This window comes from Carassius carassius, chromosome 43, assembly GCF_963082965.1.
Source record: "Carassius carassius chromosome 43, fCarCar2.1, whole genome shotgun sequence".
NCBI lineage: Eukaryota > Metazoa > Chordata > Actinopteri > Cypriniformes > Cyprinidae > Carassius > Carassius carassius.
In genome coordinates this window covers 24,751,334-24,767,137 of record NC_081797.1, presented here as the reverse complement: position 1 = coordinate 24,767,137, position 15,804 = coordinate 24,751,334, and the positions used below count along the sequence as shown (strand labels likewise).

The following is a 15,804-nucleotide window of genomic DNA, read 5'->3' as shown; positions in this document are numbered from 1 at the left end:
AGTTGGCTGAAATTACGAATGAAACGTCGATAGAAATTGGCGAACCCCAGAAACCGCTGTAGGGCCTTACGGGAGTCTGGAGATGGCCAATCTATCACAGCCTTAACTTTGTCAGGGTCCATACGTATTCCCATTCTCTAGTAACCTCTGGAGCACTCGTCTGACGTGTTGAACGTGTTCCTGGAGAGATGAAGAAAAAATCACGCAGTCGTCACACGCAGTTTTTAACTTTTTAGGTCGGGTCTTCTGTCACGGCTTACGCTGCTGGAAGGAACACGAAGCCGAGGGATAAACGACACAAGGATTTATTAACTCAAACATAGGCAAGGTAAGTAGCAAAATAACAGGTGGCAAGAGGCAAGTGGCAAGTAACAGGTGACAAGTAGACAAGTTGACACGTAGACGAGTAGACCCGACAAAACAGAACTGAAAGGACAAGGCTTTTGTACTAAGGATAATGGGGAAACACAGGTGGATGGCATGACTAAATTAACAGGGGAAAACACAGGTGGATGGCATGACTTAATTAACAGGGACAAAAAACACACAAAACGAGTCCAGGTGTGTGACAATGGTCTCCTTCTGAAAGACAGAAACAGGAACAACAGGACAAGCAAAAACCAGACAAGACTCATGACAACTTTCACTCAATGACAACACAAGGCACCTACCGGGACTCCCCACTCCCGGTAGGTGCGTCCTCGCACCGTAGAAACAACAAAGGGAGGCCAGCAGACAGGGACCACAGAGGAAGGAGCCAGGGAGGAGATGACGGAGGGAGGAGCCAGGGAGGAGACAGGAAGGATCTGAAGCAGGAAGTACCCAGCAGGACCCAGGCCACAGCCATAACGGCCCAAGGTGGGGCCGACGTTGGAAGGAGCCATGGAGGAGGAATGGTCACCGACTCCAGGGACTCGACCCACGGCAACGGAGCAAGTGGAGGAGGAGCCCGAGGTGGAGACGGAGAGCCGAAGAGGCGAAGCCGGAGGAGTGGAGTCCCGAGGCATAGGATGGACGACGCCAGACCAAGGCGGAGCCGGAGGGACGAGGGAGCCAGGCAGAGCCTGCGGACTGCCGGGCCACGGCGGAGAGGAAGGAGCTAGGAGCCATGGTGGAGCCGACGGGTCAACGGGCCGAGGCGGAGTCCAGGCCTCAGAGGCTGGAGGCGGAGGTGAGGTATTCGGGGCGACAGAGGGGATCCATGACACACTGTGGAAAGAAAAAGACTGTGAAAAAACGGAAAACTAAACGGAGGGAAAACACGCAGTTTTTAACTTTTTAGGTCGGGTCTTCTGTCACGGCTTACGCTGCTGGAAGGAACACGAAGCCGAGGGATAAACGACACAAGGATTTATTAACTCAAACATAGGCAAGGTAAGTAGCAAAATAACAGGTGGCAAGAGGCAAGTGGCAAGTAACAGGTGACAAGTAGACAAGTTGACACGTAGACGAGTAGACCCGACAAAACAGAACTGAAAGGACAAGGCTTTTGTACTAAGGATAATGGGGAAACACAGGTGGATGGCATGACTAAATTAACAGGGGAAAACACAGGTGGATGGCATGACTTAATTAACAGGGACAAAAAACACACAAAACGAGTCCAGGTGTGTGACAATGGTCTCCTTCTGAAAGACAGAAACAGGAACAACAGGACAAGCAAAAACCAGACAAGACTCATGACAACTTTCACTCCACAATGTGACAGTGTTAGAACCCCATTCCACTCGTAGATTATGTTTGGACAACCAGGGATGACCTAAAACAATGGGAGCAACAGGGGAGTCCATGAGAAAAAAGGATATGGTTTCTTGATGGTTTCCAGACGTGATCAGTGTGATGGGTTCTGTATGGTGCGTGACGTGAGGCAGTTCCTGGCCGTTGAGTGTGGTGACATGGATGGGGAGAGACACAGGAAGGACAGGAATGTTCAGGTGATGTGCAAGTGAGGAATCAATGAAATTACCTTCGGCTCCGGAGTCCAGAAGGGCTTGACACTCATGATGTTGATTCCTCCACCGCAGTCTCACCGGAAGGAGGGTCGATGATGTTGGTGAGGACTTCTCAGCGGAGATCCCAACCGATAGGAGCCTCAGATTTACTATCGGGCTGGCTCCTTTTACCGGGCATGAGTAAGTGTTATGAGCCGAACCTCCACAGTACAAGCACAGTCCTTGGGACCTCCGCCGTTCCCTCTCCCTCCGGGACAGCCGAGCTCTACCCACCTGCATGGGCTCATGGTCGTCGACAGAACCGACCGTGTTCTCTCGACTCAAGCGCCCCCTAACAGGAGAGATGGTAGATCTGGAAGGACTGGTTTGGCGGCCCAGGCGATTAAACCTTGCGTCAACTCGCAACGCCAGTTCAATTAATCCATTGAGAGTAGGGGGCAGCTCGAGGAGGTAGATCTCCTGATGAACACGGTCGGATAACCCATGCAGGAATCTATCCCACTGCGCCGCCTCGTTCCACTGGCACGCGGCCGCCAGGGTGCGTAACTCGATGGAGTAGTCGGTGACGGAAGAAGATCCTTGCCGGAGTTCCGAGAGGCGATGGGCGGCCTCCCTTCCGGTCGCGGCCCGGTCGAAGACTCTCCTCATCTCTTCTGATAGAGTGTGGAAAGAGGCACAACACGGGTGTTGACTCTCCCACACCGCCGTCCCCCATAAGGCAGCCTTGCCAGATAATAGTGTGAGCGTGAACGCTACTTTAGACTCTTCAGTAGCGAAAGTGCGGGGCTGTAGGGCGAAATGCATCGAACACTTGGTTAGAAAGGTTCTACCAAACGCTGGCTCACCCGCATAGTTTTCCGGTGCCGGAAGTCGCGGCTCTGGCCGGAAGTGGTCCTGGGGAATCTCCCGGGGGACGGACGGCGCAGGCGGTGTGATGGGCGCAGTTGGCGACGTGAGCTGATGGATCTTCTGGGTGAGCTCGGACACCTGTGCCACCAGCGCTTGGACAGCGCATCCGGTGTTCGAGATGCTCTCCTGCTGCTGATCCATTCTCTTGACACTGTGGTGCATGAAGTCGGTGAGGGTATCGGTGCTCGCTGCTTCCATGGTGGTGAGATCGTTATGTGACGGTGGGTGAAAGGACAGTCTGGAAGCAAATGCGAGTTAACAAGTTTAATGAGATGATATGAATCGGAGTACACAAACAAACAGGGACGATGAGACAACGATAATCCGTGGTGATGGTGACGAGGTGAGGAATCCAGTTGAGGGCGGAGAGAAGGTGAGTAATCCGGGTTGACGTCAGCGTGTAAGCAGCATGAGAGAGTGGCACAGGAACTGCGGTGAACAGAGCCGAAGGTAAGTGTCCGTGGCTGAGTGAACGTGCGGAGAGTGGATGAGGTTCTAGGGAAAACACAGACATCCAAACGCAAAACAACACTGAGAGCCAAACGAACAGGGGAACCACATCGAACATTTAGACAACGATCTCACAAACACAAGACATGAAACAAGCCATTATATAGTGGATGAGTAATGAGTGGCAGCTGTTGCTGATACAATTAACGGAGACGCCCACAACTAATCAGTGCAGACGCGGAACACACAGAATTCACCACAAAGTGTAAACAACCCGAGATCACGGTTTACCAACCGTGACAACAGTATATGCAACGATCATATAATTTGTTTTATGTAGAAATGGAATAACTAGTGTCTCTTCAAAACAATTTTTTTTTTACTTTTTTCTGAATAAACAAAATTAATCAAAAAAATGAAAAATGCCTGTATATGCAAATATGAAACTCGATCACATGTTGTTTAGTCCAATATAAAATCTGTTTATTAGTTTACAGGATCTGGTTGCACATCAGGCAAGAGTGTGAATAAAGTTGTGTAGAAAGCCCTTATATAGAGTTTTTCTATGATTTCTGCAAATGGCTAACCAAGTGCATATTTAACCAAAATCATTAATATTAGAAAATGGGTTAAGAACAAATGTATTTGTGTACACACCTGTTGAGAATATGGTAAACTTTTGGACTGAACTCGAAGCGCACGTTTGGTGAAAAGCAAACACAGCACACCATATTGTCAAGCATTATGCTGTGGGGCTGTTTCTCTTCAGCGGGGACCAGGCTTGAATTAGCGCATTAAATTATGTTGTTTACATATTACTATATTTTATTCAGATACGGCAGAGGAGCAGGTGAGGGATCTGGCTGGAATCTGATGAGCAGGACTAGACACTGAAATACACTCAATCTAATTCACTCGATGCGATGACTCCATGAAGAACCTTGAACATCCAAGGAACCTTTCAAATGTGGAAAAGGTTCTTTAGATTTTCAAAATGTTCTTCAAAATGATTGATTTAAGAACTGTTCATTGAAAGGTTCTCTGGGGAACCAAAAATGGTTCTTATATGGCGTAACTGCAAAAAACAAAACAACAGCAATAAACTTTTGGAGTCTTTAATTTTAAGAGTGTAGAGTTGATGTCTAGAACACATTCTAGGCTATGTCAAGAACACATTCTCTATACCCTTCTCATTTGTGGGATTGACTATCTTCTCCTTGGCGAAAAGAGTCACACTTTGCAGGGCCTTTTGAAGGGAAGATGCTGCTTGTTTCTGTGGATACACATTCTAAATTACCAGGGATGTTAAAATTGTCCATAATCACCTCAGCCAGTGTTTTGCATTCTAATTTTGCATTGCATTTACACAAATAACTACTTCCATCTCTCATGATTGTGCCAATGTAGTTTACAATCAGTGATTAAAAAAAGGAAGAACTTTGTATAAGGTATAATATTTTTGTTTGATATTAGCAGCTGTTTGGGGGTTCGGGGATATATTACATATAGTTTTAATGTTTTATTACATTTTTGTTCTTGAAATATACCCTTCTTCTGGGATCAGAATAATCTTCTTTTTTCTGGATCAAAAGTATCTTACTAAAACGTTTTGAACAACACAAACTGAGAATTTAATCCAGATCAAAACCTAATTTTATCTGAATTAAGAATCTTTTTTTTTTTTTAATGACCAAAATCCGATCTGATTACTTTTGAACAACTGGCCCCTGATCAATAATGCTTTGTTTGAGTCCCAGGCAATAAAAACAGTTATGGACAACAACAAATACTTTAGAGCTCATACATCCGTCCACGGACAGGCAGAGCATGTGATGCAAACCATGAAAGATTCACTGAAGGCCTCTAAACTGTTGAAGGCTACTCAAACAAATGTTAACCCTCTTCTTACTCCAATACTGGAATACATTCTTCAGTATTAATGCCCACACTGAAGTTTTGAAACAAATCAGGAAGGTTGTTGTAGTATATGTCTAGAAGGTGTTTGAAGGGACAAGGTGGTGCTGAAGGGGAGACATTAGTTTCATCTCAAAAGAAGGAGGCCCAATTGTTGAGACAAAATGGACTGCAGAAGCACTGAATTCTTTGATCGTGCCCTGCTGAGGATGTCCTAACACAATAGGTTTATAAAAGTGACTTCAAACAACTGTATTTCTTCCATATGATTTCCAGAACGAGGAGTGCAGTGACTGGGCCTGTGGCTCTCTTCCTATCGCTTTTTCTTAGGGAGCCATATCACTCAGCTCAGCAATTAGAGCTGTGATCTTCATGTAGTACCACTAATGGCTTTTAACAATCGTTCCAGCTTCTTTTACATGTAATCCTTAATATGTGTAATCTTGTATGTTGACTTTTCGTGCTGTTGGTGCATTTAAGTCAGACTGATTGTATTTACGAGTCGAAGAGCTCTGGTGGCTCTGTCCTAGACTATTCACAAATCATTTCTCCTAGATTTTTTTTTTCTTTTCCATTATAACAACTGGCACAAATATTTGGGGCAATCCTCAGGGAGGCAAATTTATATTCCTGAAATAAAAAGTCTGAAATAAAAACAGCTCTGCTTTTTTATATCTTAATTTGACGAACGAACATATTTTACATTTACATTGTTAATCTGATTGCATTTAAGATCGAAAATGAAAAGGTGAAAACATTGAAAACCTTTGAATTCTCATAAATATGAAATGAATGCTGCAATAAATTATATGTTTTAATTAACACAATTTTAAATGAACTAAAATTTGCCTAGCAAGAACGACATGAGTGCGTTCGGCTGTTGTAGTTGCAAAAAATACATAAATAAATAAAATGAAATGAAAAAAAAAAAAAAATCTAAGTATCCGCTCCCAAGATCCACCGCGGCGCTGGTCTGTGAGTCACATGACCCTGACATTAAAGCGGAAATGACAGTTAGCGCTTCAGTCTCACGGCAGATAAAAGGTAGAGATCAAAACATTTTTGTGTGTTATTATAAACGGAAAACCGGTTAAATCTCATATAAGTCTGTCCGCTTTTATTAAGAGTTCTTCTTGACGGTTTTAACTATATATTGTGACTTTTGATCTAAAAATTACGTGTAGCTTGCCTAACAGCGTCACTCACCCATCATGAGAAATTAAACTTAAAATTACCAATGGTTATAAATTTTAAATAACTGCAGAAATGATCTCCCGTTGAGTCTTTCAGCTGTCTAAATCTGAGGCAAATATAAATGTGATGTTATGATCAGCTGACCCTTCTGTATACCGGTCGTTTTAATACAAATATTATTGCTGTTTATTTGTGTCAGCTCATCAACATCAGTCACTGGCCTATGGAGCTGTCAGACAGGGATATTCACCTTCATCTATATAAAGCATATAGTATGGCTTTGCAGTTGACCTTATCAGCCTTTTTCTATTGATTACTTCACAGTTTGTGTAAAATCTTCCTGATTTGAACTGTAATATCTGTGTGTGCTTCAGATGATCACGGTTGAGTTGTAATGCTCATAATGAAGATCTCCGCAGACACACACATCTCTGGTTTATTATGCTCTGATTGTGATGAACCGTAGCAGAGTGTTAGTGGAGATGATGATGATGATGCTGATTGTGTCTGTGTTCAGGGCTGTGATGTGATGTAATGTGATGATGGCAGCTGCCAGTGTGTCTCAGTCTTCCACAGAGAAATCACAGCTGACCTTGAAAGGTAAGAGACCCCGTCCCATTGATCCTCAGCTCTGTGATTGATTTATCTGCAGGTGATGTGATCGAGAAGCTGATATGACGCATCAGTCCTGCTGTGTTTTTGCACTGTGCCTTGTTTCCTCTAGAGGGTGATGTGCACTGAATCATAACTTCATCTCTGCGAGCTGCTAGATCATGTCAGGACACATTCACTCACATTTCCTGTTTGACAGAATATTCTTTACTGGAATATACTGGAAGTACGTTTTTCCTGGCATCTTGATGGTCTTGATTCTTTGATCTTGGAATCATAGTCTTTGTGGCTTATTTAATAATATAAATATGTAATCCACACTACATAACTGTCTTGAAACAGAAAGGTGTCTTTCTGCATACTAAAACGTTTTTTTTCTGCTTTCGAAAATGAAAAGTTTACGTTGTTGTTATGTGTTCCCTACTACATAAGCAAGTGGTTCTTGATTCCAGTCCCCTGCTCTGAATATTTAGCATGGCTGTGTTCGAAATGGCATACTTGCTTATTGTTTACTGCCCAGTACACAGTGCACACTGCCTACTATTTTAAAGACTGGTGTGTGAAACCGTATACAACAAGCAACAAATGTTTCAGAGTGCTATGCTAAAGTGTTGTCAGATGACCAACACTAAACATGAATTCAGCTGTTGAGGTTGTTATCTTACAAATAAATGTGCTAACTGTTTTTTTTTACTAAGGTTTGTTTAGAAGGGTTCATTTCATAATGGATGATGAACCATCCTACTGAACAAAACTGGACCAACACTGAGCGGTCTTAAAACATACCGTAACTTCAAATGTTAGGCTGATGATACACGGGGCAACTTTTTTTAGCAACGTTGCTTGGGCACTTTCCCATTGAGAATAGGTAACAAATTTCTATTTTGACAGCAACATTACTCAAAAAGTTGTCCCGTGTATCATCTCTCTTATTTAACCAGTGGTTGGAGCAAATGATCCAACATTACCTTGTAGGCTTCATTTTGTAAATGTTGTTCAGGAAAACTTTTGAGTTCAGCCTGGGGTGAGAATTATTCAAGAATAATCAGCAAGCTTGTGATTAAATATGTAATGTTTTTTCTCAATTATTCTGAACTAAACTATACAGGAAACCCTATTGTTGAAGTTAAAATGAATAACCGATTTGTATACAAGTATTATACCATTTTTTTATAATAACAAAAAATATACCTTTATATTATTAATTATAATAGAAAAGCAATTATATGATTAAATATATAATAAACATAATTTTTGCTCAATTCTCTACTGTACATTTTTCTCGCTGGTTTATAGACACTGAATGGATTTTCTGGAGTTATGTGACGGTGTTTTATAGCTGCTGTCTTAACGTGAATGAAACACTCATTGAGGGATTACATGAGACACTATACACAGTAAGTTGTAGTGTATCTTTTAACATGGATGGATGTGCATTCGATGCTCATTTCATGCTAATTGTAGAATGCACTAAACTGAGGCATTGCTGGAGCATGTGAACCGTCACGCCAATAAAGAGCTCCAAAATTTGGATGCTGAGTGTGTGTTTTCTATAATCAGAAGTGACCTGCTCTGTCTTGTCTGTCAGCTTGTTGACCTCTCTGCTCTGCAGTGTTTATCACTCTGTAAGAGAATGAACATGTTTCACCAGAGCGTGCACGTGAGGGGCTGGAAATGAATGGGATGAAGTGCAATGCAGAACACCAGATGCATTGCATCCTTGAGTTCAAGGCTAAAATAAATGCTTCTTTCAGTACGATTAAACAAAGAAAAGGAAATAGTAGCATATTGATTATTGGGGTGGTTGATCAGATGTTAGGGTTGTCCTGTGCCACCCTGTGTCCCCTACTGTGTGACACATATAATTTACAGTAGTATCGTAATTGTTGTTTTAATGATGTGGATGCTGACTTTATCAAGTATGTCACTCACTTTGGGAAAAAAAAACGGCCTTAGGAGTGCACACTTTTACTGCATGATGTAGCCTAGTAGAATGCAGTTAAAGTGCCTAAAACATTTAGTATATATGGGAGCAAAATTGCCCCAAATATGATATAATTAAGCAACATCACACAAGCAAGTGCACGCTGCACAGTCTTATCAGCATGATTATGAATGTATGTGATATTGATTGTGTAAGTTAATAGTGTGTTTTGCTTCGTAATATTGTCTGGTTGTTCTTTATTTCACCGAAATAGTTGCAAATCCACAGTGGAACTGTTATGCACCTCTGATCAACACAGTTTAATTCCTGAGTAGTTCATCATTTAAATCAATGATTTAATGATCCAGTCATGAAGACAGTTGTTTAATGAGTTACTAAGTTAATCAGCCGTTTGAACCAGTGACTTGCTGTTTTAGTTTCATATTTAAAATATTTTTTTTTCATTTTGTGAAAAAAGTCATCTCATAGCTTTATTTATGCAATTGTGATTGCAGTGTAAATGCATCTAATTGCTGCTTTAGCTTCTGTGCCGCTTCCGCAGTATAAAAATGTAATTTCTTAATATTTATTTGTTTGGAAACTTGTTGTTCTATTTTATTATGTTGATTAAATGTAACAATTTTACAAGAAAAAGATTGCTCTTAAACAGGTAAAAATGTCCCTGGAAATCAGTTTAAGGTGGCAAATATGATGAAAAAAGAAGCAAGATAGATGAATGGTAGTTGAATTACATATTTGTTATAGTCATGTTATTGATGCTGTGTTTTGAAGATGCTGTGCCAACGTCATTGTGTCACTGTACTATACCCAGTATACCCAAAACTGTAGTAGAACATGCGTAGTATTGTTATTGTAGGGCACTTCAAAATACAGTGAATAATTCAAATAAAACTTACTATTACTGTTTAGATTTTAGAACCAACATTAGTTTCTTTCCCATCAACTGGTTAAAAATTACAACACTGCATGCATGCTGTGTAAGACTTTCGGTTTCACATTTAATGTAGTTTTGCATTGGTCTGAACAAAACGGCAGATGGGCTGAAGGAAGATGCAAATTCACACCATGACAATGTCAATGTCACCTTTATTTATATAGCGCTTTAAACAAAATACATTGCGTCAAAGCAACTGAACAACATTCATTAGGAAAACAGTGTCAATAATGCAAAAATGATAGTTAAAGGCAGTTCATCATTGGATTCAGTTATGTCATCTCCGTTCAATTAAATAGTGTCTGTGCATTTATTTGCAATACACCATGTTTCCTGATGATATCTCCCAAGGGTAACATATAAAGCGTGAAGAGTAGTGGCCCTAGTACTGAGCCTTGAGGTACTCCATACTGCACTTGTGATCGATAGGATACATCTTCATTCACTGCTACGAACTGATGGCGGTCATATAAGTACGATTTAAACCATGCTAATGCACTTCCATTAATGCCAACAAAGTATTCAAGTCTATGCAAAAGAATGTTGTGGTCAATTGTGTCAAACGCAGCACTAAGATCCAATAAAACTAATAGAGAGATACACCCACGATCAGATGATAAGAGCAGATCATTTGTAACTCTAAGAAGAGCAGTCTCAGTACTATGATACGGTCTAAATCCTGACTGGAAAACCTCACATATACCATTTTTCTCTAAGAAGGAATATAATTGTGTGGATACCACCTTTTCTAGTATCTTGGACAGAAAAGGGAGATTCGAGATTGGTCTATAATTAACTAGTTCTTTGGGGTCAAGTTGTGTTTTTTTGATGAGAGGCTTAATAACAGCCAGTTTGAAGGTTTTGGGGACATATCCTAATGACAATGAGGAATTAATAATAGTCAGAAGAGAATCTATGACTTCTGGAAGCACCTCTTTTAGGAGCTTAGATGGTATAGGGTCTAACATACATGTTGTTGGTTTAGATGATTTAACAAGTTTATACAATTCTTCCTCTCCTATGGTAGAGAACGAGTGGAACTGTTCCTCAGGGGGTCTATAGTGCACTGTCTGATGTGATACTGTAGCTGACGGCTGAATGGTTGCAATTTTATCTCTAATAGTATCGATTTTAGAAGTAAAGTAGTTCATAAAGTCATTACTGCTGTGGTGTTGGGAAATGTCAACACTTGTTGAGGCTTTATTTTTCGTTAATTTAGCCACTGTATTGAATAAATACCTGGGGTTATGTTTGTTTTCTTCTAAAAGAGAAGAAAAGTAACCGGATCTAGCAGTTTTAAATGTTTTTCTGTAGGATATGTTACTTTCCCGCCAAGCAATACGAAATACCTCTAGTTTTGTTTTCCTCCAGCTGCGCTCCATTTTTCGGGCTGCTCTCTTTAGGGTGCGAGTATGCTCATTATACCATGGTGTCAAACTGTTTTCCTTAACCTTCCTTAAGCGTAAAGGAGCAACTTTATTTAAAGTGCTAGAAAAGAGAGAGTCCATAGTTTCTGTTACATCATCAAGTTGTTCTGAGGTTTTGGATATGCTAAGGAATTTGGATACATCAGGAAGATAACTTAAAAAGCAGTCTTTTGTGGTAGAAGTGATGGTTCTTCCATACTTGTAACAAGAAGTAGAATTTACAATTTTGGCTATATGAATTTCGCAAAGAACTAAATAATGATCTGAGATATCATCACTTGGCTGAATAATTTCAACACCATCAACATCAATTCCATGTGACTGTTAAATCTAGAGTATGATTTCGACAATGAGTAGGTCCTGAAACGTGTTGTCTAACACCAATAGAGTTCAGAATGTCTATAAATGCTGATCCCAATGCATCGTTTTCATTATCAACATGGATATTAAAATCACCAACTATTAAAACTTTATTTGCAGCCAGAACTAACTCAGATGTAAAATCACCAAACTCTTTAATAAAGTCTGTATGGTGCCCTGGTGGCCTGTATACAGTAGCCAGTACAAACATAACAGGGGATTTATAATTAACATTTGTTTCTCTGGATAATGTTATATGAAGTACCATTACTTCAAACGAGTTATACTTGTAGCCTGCCCTCTGAGAAATCCTGAAAACGTTGTTATAAATTGAAGCAACACCTCCACCTTTGCCTTTTAGACGGGGCTCATGTTTATAACAGTAATCTTGGGGGGTGGACTCATTTAAAATAATGTAATCATCAGGTTTTAGCCAGGTTTCTGTCAAACAGAGTACATCTATATTATGATCAGTGATCATATTATTTACAAAAAAGTGTTTTCGTAGAAAGGGATCTGATATTTAATAAGCCAAGCTTTATCATTTGTTTATCCATATTGCTTCTGTTTTTTATTTGTTGAACCTCAATTAAATTGTTAATCTTAACTTGGTTTGGACGTTTTTTGTATTTTCTAGTTCGGGGAACAGACACAGTCTCTATAGTGTGATATCTAGGTGAAGAAGTCTCTATGTGCTGAGAATTAACTGACCTCTGTGACGGGAGGCGGCTAGCAGACGGTCGGTTTAGCCAGTCTGTCTGCTTCCTGACCTGGGCCCCAGTTAGTCAAGTATAAACACTAAGACTATTTGCCATATTTCTAGAGAGAAGAGTGGCGCCACCCCAGGAGGGATGAAGACCATCTCTTTTCAACAGGTCAGGTCTGCCCCAAAAGCTCGTCCAATTGTCTATGAAACCTATGTTATTCTGTGGGCACCACTTAGACATCCAGCCATTGAGTGATGACAATCTGCTATGCATCTCATCACCACGGTAAGCAGGGAGGGGACCAGAGCATATTACAGTGTCTGACATCGTGCTTGCAAGTTCACACACCTCTTTAATGTTATTTTTAGTGATCTCCGACTGGCGAAGTCGAACATCATTAGCGCCGGCATGAATAACAATCTTACTGTATTTATGTTTAGCATTAGCCAGCACTTTTAAATTTGCCAAGATGTCAGGCGCTCTGGCTCCCGGTAAACATTTGACTATGGTGGCTGGTGTCTCTATATTCACGTTCCGTACAATAGAATCACCAATTACTAGAGCACTTTCATCAGGTTTCTCAGTGGGTGCATCACTGAGTGGGGAGAACCTGTTTAATGTTTTGATCGGAACAGAAGAGCGGTGTTTTGACCCACGACTACGCTGCCTCACTGTCACCCAGTTGCCCTTCTGCAGGGGCTCTGTTTCCGGAACCGAACAATGTACAGGAATCCCTGAGCTAGACGCATCCAAAGCCGTATCTAGAGCCCTAACATTCTTACTGTCCTCAATTAAAGTTTGGATGCGTGTCTCTAATTCTGAAATCTTCTCTGTCAGCCTAACTATTTCCCTGCATTTATCACATGTGAATCCCTCATCAGCGACAGAGATAGATAAACTGTACATGTGGCAAGAGGTGCAAGAAACAATGATAGGAGAAGCCATTACTCACCGTGCTTGATGAAATATTCTTTCTGCGGTTGTTTGATGAACTTGTGAAAAACTGGAGCGAGAGGAGAAAAGAAAACAGCGATAGGTTCGAATGAAAACGCTAATGACAAGCTAACGAGTGCTAACGCTTTGCAGGTGTACTGCACTCACGGATATAAAATAAAAGTGAACGATCAAAGTTAATCTGATAAGATTGATCGATAATATCAGAAATATGGTGTGAATTAAGTTATATTTTACCACTTTAAAAAACAGAGAGTGATAGTAAGATAAAGATTCTAGAGAAAAAAATAAAATAAAAACAGCTACACGGAGCTACAATTTGCTACAGAAGGCCAACAGGAAGTAGAGAAAACACTGTCCAACAGCGACACCCTCAGGCCAGTAAGTGACAGTAAGTGGCTATTATAAATTTAGCGGAAATACAGTGGTTACCCAGTTATCCCCGTTTTTATGGTTGCCCTATACATAGAGCAGTGCTGCACAGCTTTCTGTATCTTTGATAAAAAAAACACAAAACCATTAGCCATGTTTTTACATATTAATCTGGATTAAAACAGATTTAAGTCCAGAAAAGATTGACTTGAATGTTCAGATTCTTTTGTTGCTGTTGTTGTAACCAATTTTGTGACATTTCTTTACATTATACATTATTTTATTGTGTATTGTTGTTGTATTAAAAGCTGTAGTCCCACATTTTTCTGCATACAGCAGATACATTTCTCTGAAAGCAATATTTAAAATCTTATGTTAGTTTGCTTTAGCAATGAATGTATCTTCAAAGATAAATGTCACCTTTATTTATATAGTGCTTTGAACAATACAGATTCTGTCAAAGCAGCTTTACTGTATTCAGAAGGAAAAATAGTGTGAAATAATGCAAAACCATAAACACTCAATTTTTAGTTAAAGTCTGTTCATCATTAATTCAGTGATTTTCATCATCCAGCTCAGTTCAGTTCAGATGAATACTAAGAGGAAGACTTTGCAATAAGGTCAAAATGACTCATTTAGAAAATTTGCTTAAGTACCCAAAATGCTAGGTGCTCCACTGGATGTTATTAGTTACTTCTTGTTCATTTTGATTGTAAATATGATATCATCGAATGCATAACTCTGTAATGGTTTGATTCACAGTAATTTATAACTTTGCCAAAAAATATAATATATTGCTTCTCATTGAAATGTAGCAAAACGTCTATTCCAGTAAGTTTTAAGAGTTGAAAGAGTTTATTTTTCTGTTCTGCTCATCTCACAGTGTTGTCGGCTAAGCCTCAGTCTCCTAAACTGCCCAATCGTCACCCTCGTTTGAGTTCGTTTGTGGAAGTGACCGCTGACGGCCTGACCAGTGAAACGAAGAAAACGGGCAAACGCACTGGACACCTAGAGCTGCAGTGGAATGAAGACCTCACCCTGTAAGGCATTATGTGACTGAGATTATATACAATGTACATTGGTTACTTATTTAATTTAAAATGACCTAAATACAGTAATCAAGTAAAAACATTCAATAAAACAGTCTTTTCTAAAAGCCATGTCAGTTCTGGGTGGCTTTATTAAATGACCACATTTATTCATATACTGTATGGTCACATTTTTATTCTTTTGCGTACAGGAACGTGACTCCTCAGAGTCGTTTGGATCTGAAGTTGTGGAGTTGTCACACTTTGAGGAAGGAACTTCTGGGCAGTGCCACCATTGACTTACTGGACACTCTGCGAACACATGATGGCAAGAGTAAGTTCATCACAAACAGACACGTATACACACAGACAAAACTCCAACCAACAATAAAACGGCAATTCAAGTTGCGCAGTTGATACTTCAACCCTCTACGGACATCTTCCCAATTGAATCGCCATTGGCTAGTAAATTTTTTAGTTTACTCGCCAAACTGATATAATATACATATACACACATACTGTTTAATACTGTATATGTTTTTGAAATGGCACAGCTTTTTAAATACCTGAAAGTACACTCTTAACATCAGTCAGTCAAGCATTATAATATGATATCTGGATAATCAAGTACTATATAATGATAGAACTTTAGTAATTATTATTAACTTGGTAACCATGTATGAATGCATAGACATTTTAACTGAATTTAGGACTGGTTGGTGTGCTCTGTCATTTAGTGTTTCTGTAAAAAAAAAAAGTGGGAAAAAGCCAACAATAATACAGATACTGAATTCTACTATTTAGAACAGTAAAGCATGCACTAAGGATGAATGAGCTGCTGGATTCATTTATATTAATCAGGTTGTGTCCGTTCGCGGGAACTGATTTGCCGAAATCAGGGACGATAATAAGTGAGCCAACCAATGAGCTTGCCATTTACGTATTAGTTCCACCCACTTCGTGCATGTGAGAGAAAGCGACACGAGTCGTGCGCCTTCACACTAGAGATTAAGGTACGCCAAATACACAAACACAGGTGCGCTGCT

The 15,804-nt window shown here is 40.2% G+C and overlaps 1 protein-coding gene across 1 annotated transcript; it reads left to right on the top strand.

The window, feature by feature from the left end:
* The first annotated feature begins 6,188 nt into the window (after positions 1–6,188).
* Positions 6,189–15,175, top strand: LOC132125357 (NEDD4-like E3 ubiquitin-protein ligase WWP2). The gene is made up of 4 exons (XM_059536731.1): positions 6,189–6,269; positions 6,937–7,019; positions 14,614–14,770; positions 14,971–15,175. Exons 2-4 carry the CDS (start codon positions 6,959–6,961, stop codon positions 15,173–15,175), a joined length of 423 nt encoding a protein of 140 aa, XP_059392714.1. The 5' UTR covers positions 6,189–6,269; positions 6,937–6,958.
* The last annotated feature ends 629 nt before the right edge of the window (positions 15,176–15,804 follow it).

Coding starts and splice junctions, on each gene's coding strand:
- LOC132125357 (XM_059536731.1), top strand. CDS start 6,959: ATGATGGCAGCTGCCAGTGTGTCTCAGTCTTCCACAGAGAAATCACAG. Junction 7,020..14,613: donor ATCACAGCTGACCTTGAAAG/GTAAGAGACCCC, acceptor CTCATCTCACAG/TGTTGTCGGCTAAGCCTCAG. Junction 14,771..14,970: donor TGGAATGAAGACCTCACCCT/GTAAGGCATTAT, acceptor TTTTGCGTACAG/GAACGTGACTCCTCAGAGTC.